Here is a 20,313-nt window from a genome sequence, read left to right as displayed (position 1 = left end):
AATAAATATTGGATAAATTAATTATGACTACATCAAAAATCACGATACTCAACATACATGATCTGTGTATCAGCACTACCATGAGTAATGGCTGTATCATACAGTACATTATCATTTACTGCAAAAGCAAATTATAGTCTGTACCGAGATCTTCACAGAGGAACAGAAAGAGCTACATTTATTGCTGCAATACTGACAAGGTATTTCATCAATAACATGCTTTCTTCCACTAATACCATATGTTTACATTTAGACAGGCTATCCTTTAGTTTAGAAAATCTTGCAACAGGACAGTTGATCATTAACCAATGTAATACCAAGCAGTAATAATAAGTCTCTGAGGCTGAGGTCTTCCGTGGATCATCTGCTTTTAACTTATTTTAGTAAGACGGAAGGACAAAGGGTAGTTTACTTGTTCCTTATACTAATGTACTCGTGTTCAGCGTACTTAGAAAGTACACAAAGCGAGGTTCCTGGTACAATACAACTGTATGAAAAAGGGAGTAAGGGACACTTTTTGACCACTATGGCAAAACTGAAGGTCTGTTTAAATTATGTAATGTGAACAAGATGCCTAAACCGTCACCCTTAAGAAGTTTATTCTACAACAAATTAAGATTCGATACTCACAGAAGGATAAACAAATCTGGAACAGTGCTTAATGGTGCATAGCATCTTTAAAAGAGCTTATAATTAGATTTCCATTTAAACAGGTTCAGAAAATGTTTATTAGAACAGTTTAATTATTCACAAAAAGATATAATAATCTATATGACAGCACTAAACATAGTTCATGCACAAAATATGTCTAATCTGAGGTATGCCAACAACTGCAAAAATAAGATAAACAATAAATGAGTGTACTTTTCTATATATGCTTTTGCAATTTATATACACTGAATCAATAGTAAACCTAATCAACATTCTTTCAATAACGAATTAACCCTCCAAACAATCAACAAGAAAGACAATCTGTTAGGGGTCTTGAAAAGACAAAACAACCACAAGATCCTCCACATTTTATGTGAATACACAGGATTATACAAATACATTGAATATAACAAAACATTACAGTTCATTTCAAATGAATCCCATCTGAAGGCAGTTCCACCAGGCTCACTTGTTGGTGTCCTGCACTGTTATTCCTTAAGGTAGACCTCTGAATATTTTGTTTTCAGCAGTTGGCCCATTGTCCTTATGGTTCCTTGTCTCCTCAGCTTCATTCTCCTCTTCCTCTCCTTTTCCCAGCATTCTCAGTGGCCATAGCAGACCATGCTGGGCCTGTTTAGGTTTTTGACAGCAGGGCCCATTTTTCTCTTTGGTAAGGAAATAAAGCAGTGCATTCAGCCATGCGTTGAATGAGGCCAGAGGCCGAGTGATTTTATAACAGATGGAAACCATGCGCATGGTGTGGCACTGCACCTTACTTGTCACTTTCAGAAGCAGGAAAATGGTGCGAGTGACATGGAAGGGAAAGAAGCAAAGGGCAAAGAGCAGAGTGATGGTAATTATGGTCTTGATGGACTTGCGACGCCTGTTCACGTAAGGCGAATGAGCCCCCAAGATGATTGACATGCCCTCTCCCCCTATCCCTGCGACGCTTTCACAGCCCGTCCCACTTCTGGCTCTTTGAGGAGGAGGTTGAGAGTGCAGCGTCCGAAATATAGTCAACACCACACGCGAGTAGCACCAGGCAATGATGCTAAATGGTGCAAAAAAACCCAAGAAATGAAGCGTGACCCCGTATGGGATGTAATCATGGAACTCTCTATCAATGGCATCATCCCAGCAATTATTGAACATCTCCTCCCTCGTGCCCTTACCTTCACGTGGAAGATACTGCGTCTGTGCAAAACGAAAAATTGGGCATGTTAGTGCAAAAACAGCAATCCACACCAAAACGCAAGTCCCCTTCACGGCTCGTTTGGTCTCCAAGGTGATGGTCTTCATGGGGTGACAGATGCCCAGGTAGCGGTGCACTGAGATACAAGTGAGAAAGAAGATGCTGCAGTAGAGGTTGAAGTAAAAGAGGAAGCGCACTAGGCGGCACATGAAGTCTCCGAACACCCAGTCGTCCCGCATTACGTAACTAGCCACCAGAAAGGGCAGGGATAAACCATACATGAAGTCTGTCGTGGCCAGGTTCACCATGTAAATCAGGGACGCATTCCAGCGTCTGGTGCGTCGAAAGGAACGGTAGAGAACCACAAAGTTAAGAGTTATACTGAAGACAAAGGTAAAGGAGTAACAAATTGGCAGGAAGATGTACTTGTAGGACTCGTCAATATTGCAGGAGCCAGTAACTGAAGAATTAAGTGAGGAAGAAAGCTGGGCGTCTGCACCCTTCTCTGTTTCAAACAAAACAGTAGGCACTCTTGTCGTCATTGTCGGCTAGTTCTTAGGGAGCGTCCTTGTTTCATCCTCCCATTCTTTGCTTCCGAGACCACCTCTTTTCCAATAAGCAACTTTTTTGAGTTTCCTGCGATCTCCTACTCCTTGTTTAGTTTAACATCTAAGAGAGATACATTGCTGTTAGAATACAAAAAATGTAACCAATTGTCAAAACCTTTGCAGATGTCATCTCACAAAAGCCTCCCACTTGCTCTTTCTAGCCCTCCCCGCATCCCCATTACTCTTTCACAACCCCTGGTACTGTTTGCACATAGGTATATATGCTGCTGATTCAGGCCCTTTTCACTTCATTAACCCATCAAACAGTAACCACACTTCCCCTCTATGTCCTATTCTCTATCTTACCCGCCCCTCAGCCTGTCCCTCACATCAGGACTCTCTACCCCATTCCTTTTAGCATTCTACGCCTAGACTCCCTCTGGATCCATTTGCACATTAAACAACTTTGGGATGCTATGTCATAGCTATCCCTACCTCCTGGTAAAGTTAGCACACAGCTGACTGAGCCCACGGTGAATTGCTTATTGCCTACCACTCCTCAGACATATAAGACACTATGTCAATAAATGAGTGAGTATCTGAAGGTCACTAAATGACATTAAGGTAGTCTGCTTTGGCTGAATAAATAACAAGGTCCTTACTTGGGAAATAACACAACATCATAAACAGAGCAAACAACCCTAATTATAAATCACATTACCTACATATTGCAAGAGGTCACTGCCTGAACTTATTTAATGGCAAAGACAAGAAGTAAAAAAAGAGTAAAAAGGCAAGAAGATTTATAGGTTTATATATATATATATATAGGTATTGTAAAACCACTGACATGACATGCAAGAACAACAACAAAACACCAGTTACATCTGGTTATTAGGTGAAATGTTCACTTACCTATTTAATAGAGCAATAAAGTCCTTTTTTAGAAAAGAGAAATAATCTTAGTATGAATAAAACACGAGGAGTGCCTCTATTCCAACACTGAAAACAGTTAAAAGCTAATTTGACTATCAAGCTAAATACAGAAGAGAAACAAAGACAAGATTTGTTTGCATCATTGGCTCCGTCTAGTCAATTCACCCTTGAATCTTTCCCTTTAACATCAGTTTCTCAAACTATTTTTACCATTCTCTCAATCCAACCCTCCTTGGTCATCTCTTGCTCCATGATCTGTCCCTCCCTCTTTCTTCTTTCCTCTATTAGTGCTGAGCTGGCCTTTTGACAATACAAACTCTGGCTAGGCAAAATACACACACACACAACAGAAGAGCAATGATGTAACAAAACAATACACATATCAAATCTTAATGAAATCCCTTTTATTCCACAAAATAATATTTAAGTTTTTCACAAACAGTGACAACAACAATCCAGTTATGAGTTGCTTGGCAATGTATGTACGCACACATACTTTGTGGCATTCAATGAGCCATGTCTTAACATGTGAGGCTTGGCATAATTGGCTTTGCCACTAAACAAATTAGAGTAATATTGAGCAAAGGAGCATGGCATGGCATTTAGTGTCTTTTGTTGAAAATGTTGCTTTATCCTATCAATTTTAAGAATGTAAACCGCCGTTTTAAATTCTCATTGGTGCCTTAAAAGTGGCATAAAAAAGCTGAAATGAAAAACTATAAAAACCTTAAAAGTCTTTTGCAGTGATGATGGAGTGCTGTAGCTTTTCACAGTAATGTCATTAGTTCAGGCAGCTCTTGTAAACGAATGTCCGGTCATTTTGTTCCATTTTGTTGATTGTGCATCAGAGCGATGTCATATCTTGTACCTCCAGCAGCATGGCGTCCTGCTCTGTTCTCAGTTGGTCCCTTGTGAGAAGTCGACCCACCAGCTCTGAACTGAGGTCTACACACACACAGACACACACTTACTCATTTATTCACATCAGGCAATTATATCATCAGTGTAACATAATAGTTAATGCTTCGGTTTACCATGAATGTCTTTGCTTAGTGAGGTCCTCAATGCTTTCAACTCCTTCAAGCTGAAATTCTTCAAGTCATTTCGCTCATAGTGCTTCCTTTCTCTGACAGCCTCACTGGGAGGTATAGTCTGTGATGGGGATCAGTGGAGTGCAATTATGCACAATTGTGCATATCTTCACTATCATTCAAAAGTTTGGGGTCGGTAAGATTTTTAAAAGGCTTTTGAAAGAAGACTGTTATGCTCACCGAAGCTGCATTTATTTGATCAAAAATACAGTAAAAACAGCAATATTATTTCAATTTAAAATAACTGTTTTCTATTTTCAGCATCATTACTCCAGACTTCAGTGTCACATGATCCTTCGGAAATCATTCTAATATGCTGAATTGGTGCTCAAGAAGCATTTATCATCATCATCATCATCAATGTTGAAAACAGTTGTGCAGCTTAATATTTTTGGGGAAACTGTGATACAGTTTTTAGGATTCTTTGATGAATAGAAAGCTCAAAAGAACGGCATTTATTTGAAATAGAATTTTTCTTTAACAATGTAAAAGTCTTGACTGTAACTTTTGTTCAATTGAATGCATCCATGCTGAATATTAATTTCTTTAAAAAACGATCTGACCCCAAACTTTTACATGCTAGTGTACAGAACATTCCATTTATACATTACAAATACGAAATACTACATAACTCTTTTGATAAATGTGCTTTCTCAATTCAAATGCATAAAATGAAATGCGAAACACACATAAGACCATGAATATGTGATCTGCTCTAACCTGTTTTTGCTCCAGTCTCAATTTGTGTCTAAGTACACTCAGTGCAGCTCTGACATCATTCTTAAACCCTCTTGATTTGGTTTTCTTAGTCGATACAGAGCTTGAACCACGCTCCTTCTCAAACCTCTGAATGCTGCCACTCTTACTGGACTGTTTTGCCACCTGAAAAGGTAACAAAGAGCACGACAAGCAATTATTTTTCTCGTCATAAATCAGACATGAACAAAATTGTACAGTATGTCTCTAGCCCTATCCTTCTGAGCGCTACACCCACTGAAGTTGTTCACACTGTTCACATTATGTTACCACCCACACCCAGCAACAGTGGAAAAACATGCAGTGTGGCAAACTGGCAATTTATTTCACCTCTTTCTTTGCCTCTATTTCCTCTTCTTCCTCCTCACTTTCACTGTTATTGATGAAGCACAGCTGTAGATTCATCTGGCTCTGGAGCCTAGAATAATAAAGCATTGTTTCTAAAGATTTTATTCAAATTCAGAAGTAGTTGAGATTCATTAAATCTTGGTGACCTTGATGTCAGAGAAGTCAGACGACTGTTGCAATCATCCTCCATGTCCTCATAGGATTCTCTGTGACTGCTCAGCCCTCTGATTTCTGGCCAGTCTACTGTCAGCTTGTCCAAGTCCTGTAGAAAAACGTTTTATTATAAATTCATAGTGGCTGTTACTGTAGATAAGTAGACAAGGAGTATTTTTTTTAAATCTTTTACAATTTAATGCAGATGAATATCTATACTTTCATTCAGACCTTTTCCCTCTGTCTCTGCTCTTCTTGTTGCTTCTCAAGTTCAGCAATACGAAGGCTCAGATCCTCCCATTGCATGATGGGTAAGCCCAGGTCATCATCAGGGTATCCCTTTTGCCATAATAAGGCTGCCCCCTCTGCATCCCCCTCTGTCTCATCACTCTCTTTTTCATTTCCTCTCTCCCGCTCTTTTTCTTTTTCTCCATCCATTCCCAAGACCCCTAAGAGAATAAAAGGGGGAATAAAAGAAAACTTAATGCGAAGAAAATATAACTTCACATTCTCTTAAGCACATTTCATTATTACCAACATTTCAGCAAAACAAGTAGCCTTTGTCAAGGTAAGGTACATACCTTGACAAATGCTACTTGTTTTGCCGAAACATTGGTGGTATATACTATGAAAGAAGCTGCCTCTCATAGTTCTGTAAGAGAAACTGGCATCAACAGATAAAGACATTTATTTAACATTTATTCATTAAAGCTAAGTAGTATATATGTTTATGTTCATGGTACCTTTTTAATTACTGGGATATAATGCAAAAGCGGCTATCTTTTAAAAAAAGATTTATTCATTGAGACGCTAGTACTTAGTATAGGCTATAGCATTTATTCATTTGCATCTAGTCCCAATAGTGATAAGAAATTATTCAACTGTTAATTTCTAGTTCTATATGGTTCTGTGGTTCATACATCACTCCAGACTAGTATGTATTGAGGTTATTTCTGGTACCTATTTCTTTTTTCTTTAGTATTTATTAAGTACTAGTATATTCTAGTAACTTAACTATTCAAATAGTTACTATACCCCGTTTTCTTAGTTTTAATTAAACAGATACTATAGTGTGTATTTCAGTTGTAACTAGTATCATTTTACTTGCTAAAACGGCTTATCTAGCAACATTTGTGTTTTGTTTGTCTTTCACAAAACATTATGGGCGGAAGATTAAAAAAAAACAATTCCTTGAAACGTTACAACATCCAGAACATGCATGAGGAGCCATCTAACGTATTTCCTCAGAAACTGCAATATCTCAAAACATTAACTCCGAAACTGACTAGTTTGGAAATTGGGTCATAAACAAGAAAATATTTCCATATTTTAAATAATAGCCTACATTCCAATTATTTACAAGTCGTGTAATCCTGGTGCTAACACTTTGGCCACGTATTGAACTGACATGATGTAACAGTTATCCTAAAACTTTTATATTGCTTAGTTGTAGAGGTAACGACTTACTTTTTTTGCTAGAATGTGTTTGCAAATTCTGTCCAACAAGTCAAACCTCATACAAATTCCATCGTTTTCTTGGGCTTTATAACTTTTTCCTCCGAGCTGTCCCGTTACGCGCCCTCCTCGTCTTCGTTTATCCTTCACTCTTTTTCATCCATGGAGATGACTTTCTTTTTCTTTTTCACACCTTCGTAAACTTCGATATTTAGAGGGTTTATATTATGTAGAGTTAACGTTTTAAATCCGTTCAATCAATCCGACATTTTGTAGGCTACTTTAAAAATCCTCAACGCAGACATCAAAAACTAAAGGAATTTGGCGACGTTTTGTTATGGGGAGAGAACGTGAAGGGAGGAGAATGAGCGAAGAGTAATAGAAGGAACCATTTCAGGTGTCTAGTTTCAGTCAATTTGCAAGTCGATAATCTTTAAAATCCTAGCATGAAGTCTTGAAGAAAAGCTTCGGCTTGCACATGAATGTTTGTTTCCTATGTCTATTTTTTTTAAAGACGAAACACGAAAGAAAAAACTTTGGGTTTGGGTGTCAAATGTCAACAAGTCTAAGCATGCTTAGTTTATGACAGCAAAATTATAAAGGCAAATTACTGTTTTTATGGTGTTTACACATTTTTTTAAGCCTCGTTTGAGAACAAAACATTCTTTAAATATCTATCTATAATTCACGGGATAAAAATGTAATCCTCAGAACAATCAAAGGTTGCTGGTGTTTTAATTCATCCGTTTAACTGGATAAACAAAGTAAAGGATGACTGGAATGGAGATGAATTGTTGCGAACATACAGTTGAGGAACTCGGATTATTATTAACGAAGTGCTAAAAAGTTTGTTTCAAACTCTTTATGACGTTGCACTCTGTCTGCTGTCACTCTACTTCCGCTTCCTCTAAAGTCAGCTGACTTATCTGGTGACTGTTGACATCGATCTTACCGAGACCAGAAAAAACTTAACAGTAACTTCTAAAAGATCAAATGACGGTCGTATAAAGTTTATTTAATTTGAAACGATCCTCTGGCATCTCTGGTAAACGAAACCTGACAAGCATTTTTTTTATTGAAATGGCTTCTTTGCTTTTCTGCGGTCCTAAACTGGCAGCATGTGGACTGGTCCTGAGTATTTGGGGTGTCATTATGCTGGTAAGTTCAATATTCTCTAATGTGTCTCTGTTCTTGTGTTTTCTATGCATTGTTTATAGATGCTGAAAGGCCATTAAAATACATGAATTGCCCATTTCTTAACGGTAGTAATGAGTAAATTGCCTTCACACTTAATTTCAATAACATGGAAAAGGGAGTTTTTAAAAGTTTGATTTCTAGGCCTGGAAATGAATGGATATCTATCTATCTATCTATCTCTCTCTCTCTCTCTCTCTCTCTCTCTCTCTCTCTCTCTCTCTCTCTCTCTCTCTCTTATACATTATTTGTAGATATCCTCATCCAAGTCATTACAAACTTTTGTAACTTTTGGAAAAGTCATGGAACAAAATTCATATCCTGAATATGACATGTCTGTGGTGGGATAAACACAGCCCACTTCATAATCAACATTTTCTTTCTGATTTCAATTAGGCAATGCTGGGGATTTTTTTCACCACACATTCAGCTGTGCTCATAGAGGATGTGCCTTTCACAGAGGAAGACTTCAAAAACCCGTGAGTTCCTTTTGCCATTTACTCATTTAGTCACCCTGGAAAATAAGTCTGTCTAGTATAGGGAATGTCACATATAACTGGAAGGCTTCATGATAGTGGCTATGACTGGCTTCCTTCCCCTTTTCCTTCCCTCAGGCAGAGGTGTCCAAATGTGTAGTCCAGTTTAGTCAAAATTTAACAAATCTTTTCTCTGATTTCAGGGATACGCCACTGCAAAACATCTATAAACTGTACAACCAAGTTGGATACAATTGCTTCATTGCTGCAGTAATCTACGTTGGTTTAGGATTCCTATCATTTTGTCAGGTTCGCCTGAACAAGCGCAAGGAATATCTGGTGCATTAGTACCAGTTTAACTCTACCTCTAAATTCTCTGTTGCATTTGCCTTAAAATGAAGCTTAAATGAGTGTGGGTATTTAAGATGGAATAAGATCATGTATTTTACTGTGCTTTTCTTTCTTGCCTTTCTATCTTGAAGCCTGTCATAAAATACAGCATGAGTGAGATTGATCATTATGATTAGTACCTCACACATTTGCCTTTTGCTATTTTGATCTGTGGACATATCAAATCATTCAAAGATATTGGTTATCTTCAAGCGCTGTTGATAAATGATTTAATTGTGATTTTTATTTATACTTGCACACCTGTCAAATATACAATCTCATGAAGTAAATGTTGAATGAAATTTTACAATATTCACATTGGTTGTTTTCACAATAATTGACTCAAGATTTTGCCTAGATATAGTTTGTCACTATAGAAATTGGTATGTGTAGACCGAGTCTCTGAGTATACATGGCTCTGCAATTACAAATCATCTTTTGAAGATAACTTCATCTCCAGTTTTACATGTGTAACTTCTAAATGTTTGATACAGAAATTAAATGTTTTTAAAACAATTCTATATGAAATAAATGGAATTCAACTTTATTTGCAATGGAAATGATCTGTACAGGGAAGGCTGTTAGGAAAAAGCATAGTAGTAATAATACATTTTTCATTGTTTTCATCTGAAAAAAGAATGTACTATATATATATAAAAAGTGCATTTTATGAAGCTGATGGAAAGATCAAGAATACAGTGAGTAAATATCCAGAGAAGCCAGTCCAGTACAATCCAAACAGTCCCTTTAAATATAAATTTTAAATGCATATTGTTTTAAAAAGTAAAAAACAACAACTCTGAAATGAATGGAAAAAAAACTTTGTATCAATGCTTAAAAAAAATGTTACAAACTAAATAAATGACATAATTATGACAGTATTTCTGCTACAGTAGATGTAATTCCAGAGACAGACATTGCTCTCAGCTATATCTAGGAAAGGCACTTTGGTTGTTAATTCAAAGTGTGCTAATTTTAAGTTTTAGCTACTCAGGAAAATGTTCACAGATGTATATACACATACAATTCAAAATGAGAGTTTCTCTAAATGGTGATGCTATTTTCCATGCGGCTTGGACACAGGTAAAGGTACTGCAGTTCTAGTCCCTCGTTCTGAGATATTATCTTCTCCTCCAGTTCCTTCAGCTCCTTTCTGAATTTGTCAATCACCTTCAAAGCAGCAGGCTCAGTAAAGTACTGTTCCACATACTGACCCATCGGGATCTGAAGGAAAGAGAAGAAACAGAGAGGTGTTACAGTGAGCCACCATTGTTACTGTATTATACTTCAATGCTTCATGGGAAGAAATGACCCACCGCATCTGGCTGTTCCCGACCCAAATGCCATGTGATGGCCATCTGCATGCAGGACTGGCTGATATCAGGGAGTGTGTCCATGATCAGGCCCATGGTGACAGCATCCTTATCTGTTGGTGGAGGGTGCCGCATGGTGCAAGGTGTATTGGGAACCCATGCACACCAATCAAACTACAGTACAGAGAGAAAGATTAACAGTGATCACAATCAAGCATACAAGTGATGCCTGTGAATTTAGACTTATTTCTGGCACCTAAAACAAGATTTTATCTTTGCATGATACAACTGAAAGAAAAAATCTTAATCTATAATGGCAAATATTTCATTAATTATCTACATTTAAACTGTTCTCAACTCAATGGTTGATCAATTTATTTTAGTAAAAACGAATATGGAAATTTGCCCGCCATTCATCCCTAGTAACACTCCCTGTAAATGATTGCGTTCCTTGTAACCTGTATTCAATATAGTGTAGAAAACAAATGTCTGATGTCTTTAAAGTAAGTTTTTAGATTTGATAAGATGTTAGAGATGTGTTTGTTACCTGTCCATTGTTGGTGGCAGCATGTTGGGCTGTGGTGGTGAAGATCACCACGGTTAACAGTGTGATCAGTTCTTCTTTTGTCTTCAGCTCACTGGGTAGGCCTTACATGCAAGAAACGACAGCGGTTACTCCTAACAGTCAATTTCAGGAGCCATTTATTTAGCTCATGGTGTTCATTTTGATATGACACATACTTTGAAACCAGGCTACAGCATCAGTTTATTTGAAATAGTTTTCGTATTTTAGCACATCCTGAGCATCACAGACATGTTTCTTTTGCTAATGACCACATGAGGGCACTGTATCTCTATCCTTTATGCTCTTTATTACTTCATTTTCCTGTTTTATGATTTATACCTGGGCTACAGCATATGTAAATATACCCCTGATGTCTTCTTTAGACATTTTTAAAATGCAATATTTGTGATGTGTGTATTGTATAGATGATTTACACTACCATTGTAAAGTTTTGGGCGGGTACGAAGTTTTTTTTTTAAAAGTATTTTATGCTCACTAAGGCTGCATTTATTTAAACAGCAGTATTGTGAAATATCTTTCCAACTTAAAATAACTTTTCTATTTTAAATAATGTTTAAAAATGTAATTTATTCCTCTGATGGCATTACTCCAGTCTTTAATGTCACAAGATCCTTCAGAAATCATTCTAATATGTTGATTTGGTGATGTTTATCTTATTATTATCAATGTTGAAAACAATGTTGCTGCCTAATATATTTGTGGAAACCGATCATTCTTTTCAGTTTTCTTTAATGAAAGGAAAGTTGAAAAGAAATGTGTTTATTCTGAAACAGAAATCAAACGTGTCATTATAAATGTCTTCACTGTCACTTTTGATCAATCAATTGCATCTTTACTGAATAACAGTATTAATAACTTTAAAATAAATGGTACTGACCTCAAACTTTTACATGGTAGTGTATATTGTCAAGCCTTACACTGCACAGGGTTTATCATTTATCCACTACATGACATCTGTGAGTTCAGTGATGCAGTCATGTATTCATATCTTACCAAAACCAGGCACATCCACAAAGCCCTCCACAGCCACATCATTAATCCAGGCCTGAAGTTCTGAGTCCTGTTCCACTTCGCTATCACTCTTGTAGTACAAGGAAATGATTCCTGAAACAAAACTGAGAGAAAAAAGAGCATATAAGGAAACTTTTATTTGTATATACACCGCTTCATTCATGTGTAAATCTCTGAAAGAATGATTTCTATTATATAGCCACATTCATAAGAAGTAAAAGCACCGAATGAAGAATTATCTTCCTATTTGATTAAATTACTTTTGAATCGCATCCCACTGCATCAGAGAATGGTCCCTGTAGAAATAGTCTCTTAGCTTAGTAACCCCTCTGTCCAAGATGTCAAATTTGGGCTGGAGGGAGCGATAGGTCAATATTTTATACTCCCTCTGTGCCAGAATCAAGAGTCCATCTCCACCTGTTGATGCCACCTGAAAAACACAATTTTTGAACTGATTGAGTTATACACTACTGTTCATAAATTTGAGGTCAGACTTTTATTCAGCAAGGATGACAGTAAAGGCATTTATAATATCATTTATAGTAGCAAAAAGCTATCAAGCTCAGGGGTATATTGTAAACAGACTGGTTTGGCTGGTTTGAGGGGGTGATAACCACCAAAAACCCATTAGAGTGAAGATGATAAAAAGATAGAGCTAAAAAGGTGCATTTTTGTGGGCTTTATGGTTTGAGGATGCTCACCCTTTTGAAGATACCATCTGGGGAGATGAGCTGTGTTCTGCCACGACAGTTAATCTCAAGCGTATACCTCAAGTGTGGAGTCAAGAGCTGCAATGAGAGAGAAAAAAGCGACAGAAAGAGAGAGTGAAGAAGACCCGTAACATACAATACAACTGGACAGTTTAATGAATGACCAGCGATTTTAATGCATCAATGATTAGCTAACTTTAAACCTGCTTTGAAACATGCAAATGGATCTTTTCTAAAAAGCACTTCCTCTAACCTTATATATAGGGTGAACAGCAGCCAGCTGACGCAAGGTGGCCACACAGAACACTTCTATCACCAAGTGTGTGCGTAGCAGATGTGATAACACCTGAAAGATCTGGAATTCAGCATGACGAACCCACATCTTAGCCAATAACCAGGCCAGAGGTGGATCGCTAGGTAGGAATATGGGTGTGTCCTTATCAGGTTTCTGTTCAAGCTGAAAGAACAAGAACAATCAGTCATTGTCAGTCCATTCCTGGATGCACCCCCCGTAATGTTACGGTCACAGATTGTCACCTTTCAATAGGCCTACTAATATGTATCATTTAGTTCCTAATGTTTTTCCCTCTGAGGTGAAAATCAAGCTTTTAATGTTGTTTATATGACTATATGCTGTTTTTAATATGCTTTAAGACAAACCATGTACAAATGCATAAGTCAACACCATTGATGAGTATTTTCTCCTTAAAACTGCAGTGAGCCAAAGACAGTCTCAAAAACGCGGTTTCTGACGTCACAAACTACCTTGTAACCAATCACGTCAACGTGTGATCGCCAACGAGTGGATCTCTGAGCCGGTGTGAGTGAGTGAGTGGAGACGGGGCTAATTTGAAGAAGAATGAAGAATTGTTTTTTCCCCAAGGAAAAAAACATTTAAATGTGGTGATCAAATATGTGTTTTAAGGGATAAAATGATTGACAGGGGGACTTAAAGGAACTAATATGCACCCTTTACGGGTAAACAAGGTACAAAGGTGTGCCTTTTGAAAGAGTACTGCCCCAGTAACAGCTTTTGTAAAAAAAAAAAAAAAAAAAAAAAATTCTGAGAGTGTACTATGATTATTACATTAATAACAGCTTAAGATTGTGGCACATACAACTGTTTTGGCTTATAAATTTGTGTCTATAATTCAAAGGCATTTCTATAAAATGTATCTTCCATTCAGTAAAAGCACAAGCATGAGAATATGTGAACATGAGGATGATTTTGGCTGATAAGGAGTAAGATTGAGAACTCTTAAGAATAATATTATTATTAAGCCAAGTACGGTAAATGTGTCAACTGGTTTTACCTGTATGGCAATGGGAATGAGACCTTTCTCAGGGTGTTCATACAGTAAGCAAAGCGGGGCAGCTATGTGCTGTGTCTTGTCTCTAATTACATTGCCAGGAATCCCATCCAAAATTGCATAGTCAACCAGGAATATATTTCCTTTCTTCAAAAGGAGAGACAATGAAACATTCTTAGATTCACTGTTCCAATAATCCATTGTATTTAAGAAAATAAACACTAACTCTCACCTTGAGTTCCTCCTTCAGTGTGGTTGTAGGTATCAGAAAGGACTGTACCATGTCTCCAGTGACAGTGAAGTTCGAGGGCACCTCCTTGCACCTGGCAATCATCCGTGGGTTTGAGCCGTTCAGGAACTGGTACCCGAAAAACCAGTCTTCTCTCCAGTGCTTCATGGTGTATTCTAAACAGAATATTCATCACAAATTCATGTTATTCATTTAATAATGCTTGTGAGCTTTCATAACCCAGAGTTAAGAATGTGTGAAACATCCCAAAACTCAGGATTTTATCCAGGGTTTAACTAGACCATAACCTAGGGTTAAGTGCAGACTCTTAATATTTCATTTGTGGGAGTAAAAGTGGAATTTTCACATGCCATTGTGAAATGCCATTAATTTGTGATTGGTCTATGACAGGTTACATAAACATGTTACAAAATAAAATCTTCTGGTGAGAGAGCTTTCTGAGAGTGATTTCATGAAATGCAAATTTTGTGGTAACTAACTTTACACTTTCCCCGCCAGCGTTTTTTGAAAAAAGTTGCCATGGCCTCCAGAATATTTAGTTTGAATATCTGAACATGCAATAATAGCAAAAGAAAGAACAGAGCCATCAGCTTTTAATCCTAAAAACCTGTTTGTTCTAGCTTAATGCATTTCTTTTTTTCAACACTTGAATGTGGGTAAGTTTCATAAAAAAGCAACATTTTGAGCAAAAAGCTGAGAAAATCGTGTTTTTGTCAGACTCCATCTGGATCAGATTCAGAAGTATGATCAAAACATCAACAACCCCAAAGCTCGCACAGTCTTATAGCTCATCCTGGCTTGACATTTCATTCAGTAACAGGCAGGTTTAGGCAGGTTTGATTTATACAGTATGCCGTTCAATATCGATGATCGCATTATTTTACATATGCATTTGCTTACACATGGGCTGCATCCGAAAACGTAAGAAAAAAAAAAAGAAGCAGCTTAGGATAGATTGTTGTTACCAGCTATAGGGCTTCTTAGCTTCCAGAAGATCCTTTTGAAATCGTCCAGGTCGTTCCACGACTTCCCGAACTTGATTGCCAGTTTTTTCAGAGAGAGCTCCAGAAGCCTGACAGGCGGAATGTATTAGTGGTTAGATAAATAAAATGATGTGCAGACAGAGGAACACACATGATTATGCACCTTAAAATATCAGGTCACTTTGATAAAGCATAATTCAAGTTTGCATCTTTACTCACGCATAGTGAAGGGATCCCACAAAGTCACTGCGCTTCTCATTGTCGAAGCGAACGTCCTGGGGGAGATCGGCCTCTGACTTGGTATCTATGCATTTTGGAATGCCTGGGGCCCATGCAAGCCATCTAATTAAGTGAGACATGGAGTTTAACAGTGATTTGTGAGGACTAGCCTACATTCTTTACAAAGATAGGAATGCAGTGATAAGTTCAGTGTATGCAATTTCCCAGGAGACCTGTATAGTTTCTGCCTCTCCTGAAGCTCCGTCTTTCTGTGAGCTATCTCCAGTGGCAAGGTGTCGTCACTCAGCTTTTTGGCTATGTAAAGAGGAACCAGATTTAAGCTTTTAATCACAGGGTTTCATCTTGTTCTCAGATCGATCGATCATGCAGTTGTTGCTGCATGAGCAGCTCACTATAACTGACCTGTGCCTTCTCTGATCTCTACTACCACTCCATCTCCCACTAGCCAGCGGTAACAAGGAAAAGTATAGCTGCATCTTTCTCCAGGTATACTGACTTTCACATATCGGCAGAACCAGTTATCCTCCACCCAGTACTTCTGCTTTTCCAGTCGCACCAGTATCAGGGGACCCAAATCAGCTGCGCAACTAACCGTGTAATCATCCTCCTACAAAATGATGGAAATAAAGGTCTTTTCATTTATTATTACCATCAGTATTGTATATTTATTTGTGATGGTCAACATTTGTACATTTAGATTATACCTTTGCCATCATCAGTTTTGGGGGTAACGCTTTACAAGTTAAGAGTTATGTAATCAGATTACTTTTTTCAAGTAACTAGTAATGCATTACTTTTAAATGTACAACAAAATATCTATTCAAATAAGTAATGCAAGTTACTTTGTTTTCCCATTAATTAACTGACAGCTCTTCTGTCCTCATGTTGAGAGAAATCGAGAGTAAGTGCAGAGGCGTTGTGTGCGCGGTGTAAATATGATGCTTATCGTAGTTCTAGATGTGAGCATGCATTTACTCATCTTACTTGCACAAAAACAGATTGAGTATTTCTCAAAATGAATAAAAACAGTGAAATGCAAACTCTAGTCTCACTTTATTAACAAATGTTGCTGCTGACCTTTGATGATCCGATTCAGCCATACTAATAAGCAAAAATGACTCACATTTGTGTTAAACATCACATTTGTGTTAAGAGTTTTAAACTTCCTTTTCCTGCATCATATTCTTCTGAAATCCAGAACGGCAGCACAGCAGAAAGGTTTGTTTGAGCTGTGTCTTCTACTGTACAGGCGAGAATTTGCATTTCCTTCAGCCTGAGGCTTTTGGTGCATAAGGGCCTTTACATTTGCCAAAAATATATCATTTTTTGTTATTAAAAAACAAACAAGCAAGCCCGGCCCAGGTGAGAAAAAGTAACCTAAAAGTAATGTAACATTGCTTTCCATAAAGAGTAAGATACGTAATTACTTACTTTTTTAGGTAGTAACGCAATATTGCCATGCATTACTTTTAAAAGTAATTTTTCTCAACACATGGCCATCATTTAATGCTCACTTAAAGTTCATCATTAAAAACACTAATTCAATAACACAGTTAAATGTGATCTTTATCAAATCTCAGAATGATTATCTATTTTTCATAATGTGCATTATAATGTTGTGATGTAACAGTACACTTGTTGCATTTAAAATGATTCATTTTTAATATATTTAGACAAAATAGTATGACTAAATATGAATTGCATGAAAATGATTATCGGCTTATCGTTATCGGTCAGAATTTTAACATTGGTGTGTCCCTATTTTTTAGAGACTAAGAGATAAGCTCTGCATTTTTGGAAAGTGTGATGTGATATTTTGCAATAAATTATTTATTATATTTCATTGGCATGTTCTAAAATGTGATGTCAAATATTTTAGCCTCTCTTAAAATACCTTTTAAAATAACAAAAGATCTCTACTGCACCATACAGAGGGAAATTGAAGAAATATTTTATTTAAGACATTTAGGCCTGGTTTCACAGACAGGGCTTAGATTAAGCCAGGATAAGGCTTTGGTTCAATTAGGACATTTAAGTAGATTTTTACATTTTTCCTTAGAAAAAATTTTTTACTGGTGTGCTTCTTGAGACAAAACAATGGCACTGAGATATTTGAAGATATATCAGTGCAAGTTGCTTTCAGTTAAAACTGCTCAAACATGCATTTTAGTCTGGGACTATAGGCTTAAGCCTGGTCTGTGAAACCGAGGGTTAAGTGCTTAATACATTGAAGTGCTTCTCAGAAACATATTCAAGGTCATTTACCGCTCCTCTACAGAAGTCTAGGCCTGGGTTGTCCAGCACGGTTCTCTCACTCTCTCCTCTCTCCCCAACCAGAGTTATGAACACATAGTTATTGGTTCCTGAATATTCCGAGGTCCCGGTGGCCACAGTAACTTTGTACTCCATCTCTGCACACATACACATTCAACAATGTTGAACAAACTGTAAGATATTTTCATTGTTTCAGCCAGACACAGAGCAGTCTCAGAAGCCTAATTCATTTTTCAGTTAAAGGAACTATTCAACATAGCAGATGTTAGTCTTTTCCCTCAAAGGAACTGCGCAATCCATCCATGTCTGCACCGGACGATTACAAAAGCGAGATATTGTGGAAGTGAAAATCCTCCTCTGAATGACAGAGGAATGTCTTGCAGCAGAATGATCTCCCCTGCGCTATATCACCTTGTGAAAATAGATCTGATTCCTTTTCATTTCAACATGAAACCAGATCTGTGTAGGGCTTTTAATAAAATTAAAAACGAATTAAAAACTCTTTATACATTATCAGAAAAGATTCAACTGCAGGCACACACTTTAGTGTAATTTGATCTTGTGAGCTTCCACTGTTTTGTAACAATACAAATACAACACAACTCAAACTATTTAAATAAAGGAGTGCATTGTCTCTTTTGTATTTGTAATGGAGAAACTGTAATAATGACTGTAACAGACAAGCTGATGGTAACACTAAGATTAACACTAGTTAATGCATTACATATCCTGCACTATGGAAAACATGTTTTACAGCATTAGTTCATCTAGATTAATGCATTTGTTCATTGTTAATTCATGTTTGTTCATAATGCATTAACTAATGTTTATTTAAAACAACCAGAACTTTATATGGAATGAACATTAACCTAATTGAACAATAGTTTTAGTGTTTATTATTTTGTCAGCTATTGCATTTACTTGTGTTAACATATAAAACCGTATTATAAAGTGTTTCATTTATTAGTTGTTGCTGTTGTAGTGCCTTATTTCCTGAATGAGGATCTATCAAATCACTCAAGAATTGTAATCTTTCACCTTCAGCCACCCAACTAGAAACTTTAGATCAATATCACTTCGGTTTCAAGATATTTTATAGCAAGCTTATTTATAGCTTGTCCATCCGTTGCGCCTGCCAATAAAACTCTGATGTGCAGTTGTACTCTATTAGTACAGGTCCACAAAAATGTGTTTTGTAAATACTGTAGTCTGAAAGCTGGCGATGTCGTGACGATGTCAATTGACCGTGGTTCATAGAGCTCTAAACATTGAACCAACCTGTGTAGAAATACTTCTGGGTTTAACTTAAACCAACAGAGGACATTATAAACCCGAAGATGAATCTGCTTAACCCCTCTGGTGCTCTTTTGACAAAAATTTGAAATTGTTTTTTTTTTTTTACTTCACCTGAATGACATTACACTTGGTGGCTTTTGTGGCACTTGCTACGTGAACACACACACGTACACACAATACATCGTAGATATGATTTGAAAAAGTCACACTTGTACTTCTCACGGTCAAAAGTCTGCCATAGAAATTAATTAGAAAACAAATGGATTGTAATTATTGCTTAGTAGTGCCATAAAATAATGTATTTCCTTCAAAATACAAAATAATTTTGAACAAAAATATATTACTGTCCACTTTTGACCGGGAGGAGTATGAGTGTGACTGTGACCCCTAAATAAAAATCACCAAAAGGTTACAGATTAAATTGACAAAGAAATCTGTAGAAAAATCGGGCAAAAAATTACCTTTCCTCTGTAAAATGGTGTTGCTCCTTCTCTACAACAGGTTCTCTTGCCTCTTCTCTTCAGTGTCCTTTTTTTCTCAAACAACTAGTTTCCTTCTTTCATGTCAGCCTGTTGTACACAGCAACTGCCTGCTCACTGACCCTGAAGTTTCACAGAGTGGATCAGGCAGATATTAGCTTTGTAATGTCCTGCCTGCAGTGGTCTCCTCCCTCATACCTACATTCCCTCCCTCCCTCCCTCCCTCCCTTCCCCCTCTCCCACCACTTGCTTTTGTCATAGTCCTCTGTAGGCTGATATTTTAACCACCTCATTTGTTTATTCAATTTTCTTTGCATTCCATTTCAAGGAAGTGGGTAGTGCAAGCACACACAAAAAATTACCACAAGGCTCAAAATAAGAATATTTCTGTACTGAACTTGTGAAACCACACTGAAGCAAATGAGAAACGTTCACATGAACGGTACAGCTCATCAAGTAGAATCACATTTTAACCAGACCTCTAAAAACACTGTAGTCAAGAGGTCATTGATACAGTTAGTTTCGTTTACTTGTAAAAAAGGGCTTTCTGTGTGGAATTACAAGCAAAACTTTTAATATTAAGTGGTCTGTTTCATGTTACATAATCAACTCTCTGTCTTGATCCAGAATATCTATTAATATGGTTTTTAAAAAAAGGTTTTGACCTAAAA

At 37.1% G+C, this 20,313-nt stretch overlaps 4 protein-coding genes across 6 annotated transcripts; 1 reads left to right on the top strand and 3 right to left on the bottom strand.

Moving 5' to 3' along the window:
• Window positions 1–709: 709 nt before the first annotated feature.
• Window positions 710–3,609, bottom strand: LOC307156117 (P2Y purinoceptor 3). Of its 2 annotated transcripts, XM_079867333.1 has the most exons (3): window positions 3,538–3,588; window positions 3,307–3,329; window positions 710–2,512 (listed from the first exon to the last, which is right to left on the bottom strand). In XM_079867333.1, the coding sequence occupies exon 3, from the start codon at window positions 2,383–2,385 to the stop codon at window positions 1,147–1,149; it is 1,239 nt and encodes a 412-aa protein (XP_079723459.1). In that variant the 5' UTR covers window positions 2,386–2,512; window positions 3,307–3,329; window positions 3,538–3,588; the 3' UTR covers window positions 710–1,146. The 2 variants fall into 2 exon arrangements, 1 of the variants encoding a protein (XP_079723459.1); XR_013820658.1 differs by lacking the exon at window positions 3,307–3,329 and having other exon boundaries at window positions 2,445–2,512; window positions 3,538–3,609.
• Window positions 3,610–3,716: 107 nt separating this feature from the next.
• LOC307156118 (schwannomin-interacting protein 1) lies at window positions 3,717–8,013 on the bottom strand. Its single transcript, XM_079867334.1, has 7 exons — window positions 7,143–8,013; window positions 5,907–6,124; window positions 5,669–5,784; window positions 5,505–5,592; window positions 5,139–5,300; window positions 4,362–4,479; window positions 3,717–4,272 (listed from the first exon to the last, which is right to left on the bottom strand). The coding sequence occupies exons 2-7, from the start codon at window positions 6,111–6,113 to the stop codon at window positions 4,172–4,174; spliced, it is 792 nt and encodes a 263-aa protein (XP_079723460.1). The 5' UTR covers window positions 6,114–6,124; window positions 7,143–8,013; the 3' UTR covers window positions 3,717–4,171.
• rnaseka (ribonuclease, RNase K a) lies at window positions 8,010–9,737 on the top strand. The gene is made up of 3 exons (XM_079867335.1): window positions 8,010–8,288; window positions 8,721–8,803; window positions 9,004–9,737. Exons 1-3 carry the CDS (start codon window positions 8,211–8,213, stop codon window positions 9,146–9,148), a joined length of 306 nt encoding a protein of 101 aa, XP_079723461.1. The 5' UTR covers window positions 8,010–8,210; the 3' UTR covers window positions 9,149–9,737.
• A 299-nt stretch (window positions 9,738–10,036) lies between these two features.
• On the bottom strand, window positions 10,037–19,823 carry alox12 (arachidonate 12-lipoxygenase; the record flags this gene model as incomplete). 2 transcript variants are annotated; one of them, XM_079867332.1, is made up of 15 exons in its annotated part: window positions 10,037–10,414; window positions 10,507–10,677; window positions 11,051–11,151; window positions 12,083–12,204; window positions 12,361–12,530; window positions 12,802–12,888; window positions 13,064–13,267; window positions 14,124–14,267; window positions 14,353–14,525; window positions 15,336–15,442; window positions 15,573–15,695; window positions 15,806–15,887; window positions 15,996–16,200; window positions 17,859–18,004; window positions 19,625–19,823. In XM_079867332.1, 14 exons carry the CDS (start codon window positions 18,000–18,002, stop codon window positions 10,235–10,237), a joined length of 2,013 nt encoding a protein of 670 aa, XP_079723458.1. In that variant the 3' UTR covers window positions 10,037–10,234. The 2 variants fall into 2 exon arrangements, with proteins under 2 accessions (XP_079723458.1, XP_079723457.1); XM_079867331.1 differs by lacking the exon at window positions 19,625–19,823 and having other exon boundaries at window positions 17,859–18,014.
• Between the last annotated feature and the right edge of the window lie 490 nt (window positions 19,824–20,313).

This window comes from Squalius cephalus (assembly GCF_949319135.1).
Source record: "Squalius cephalus genome assembly, chromosome: 3".
Classification (NCBI taxonomy): domain Eukaryota; kingdom Metazoa; phylum Chordata; class Actinopteri; order Cypriniformes; family Leuciscidae; genus Squalius; species Squalius cephalus.
Note: the sequence above shows the minus strand (reverse complement) of the source record. Positions and strands in the feature narration are given on the sequence as shown.

What these genes read in the sequence shown, in the direction of transcription:
- LOC307156117 (XM_079867333.1), bottom strand. Translation starts at nt 2,385, where the DNA reads ATGACGACAAGAGTGCCTACTGTTTTGTTTGAAACAGAGAAGGGTGCA.
- LOC307156118 (XM_079867334.1), bottom strand. Translation starts at nt 6,113, where the DNA reads ATGGATGGAGAAAAAGAAAAAGAGCGGGAGAGAGGAAATGAAAAAGAG. An exon ending in CTGACTTCTCTGACATCAAG is followed by an intron (nt 5,593 to 5,668) that starts GTCACCAAGATT and finishes TTATTATTCTAG; the next exon opens with GCTCCAGAGCCAGATGAATC. An exon ending in TGAGACTGGAGCAAAAACAG is followed by an intron (nt 4,480 to 5,138) that starts GTTAGAGCAGAT and finishes TCCCCATCACAG; the next exon opens with ACTATACCTCCCAGTGAGGC.
- rnaseka (XM_079867335.1), top strand. Translation starts at nt 8,211, where the DNA reads ATGGCTTCTTTGCTTTTCTGCGGTCCTAAACTGGCAGCATGTGGACTG. An exon ending in TTTGGGGTGTCATTATGCTG is followed by an intron (nt 8,289 to 8,720) that starts GTAAGTTCAATA and finishes GATTTCAATTAG; the next exon opens with GCAATGCTGGGGATTTTTTT. An exon ending in GAGGAAGACTTCAAAAACCC is followed by an intron (nt 8,804 to 9,003) that starts GTGAGTTCCTTT and finishes CTCTGATTTCAG; the next exon opens with GGATACGCCACTGCAAAACA.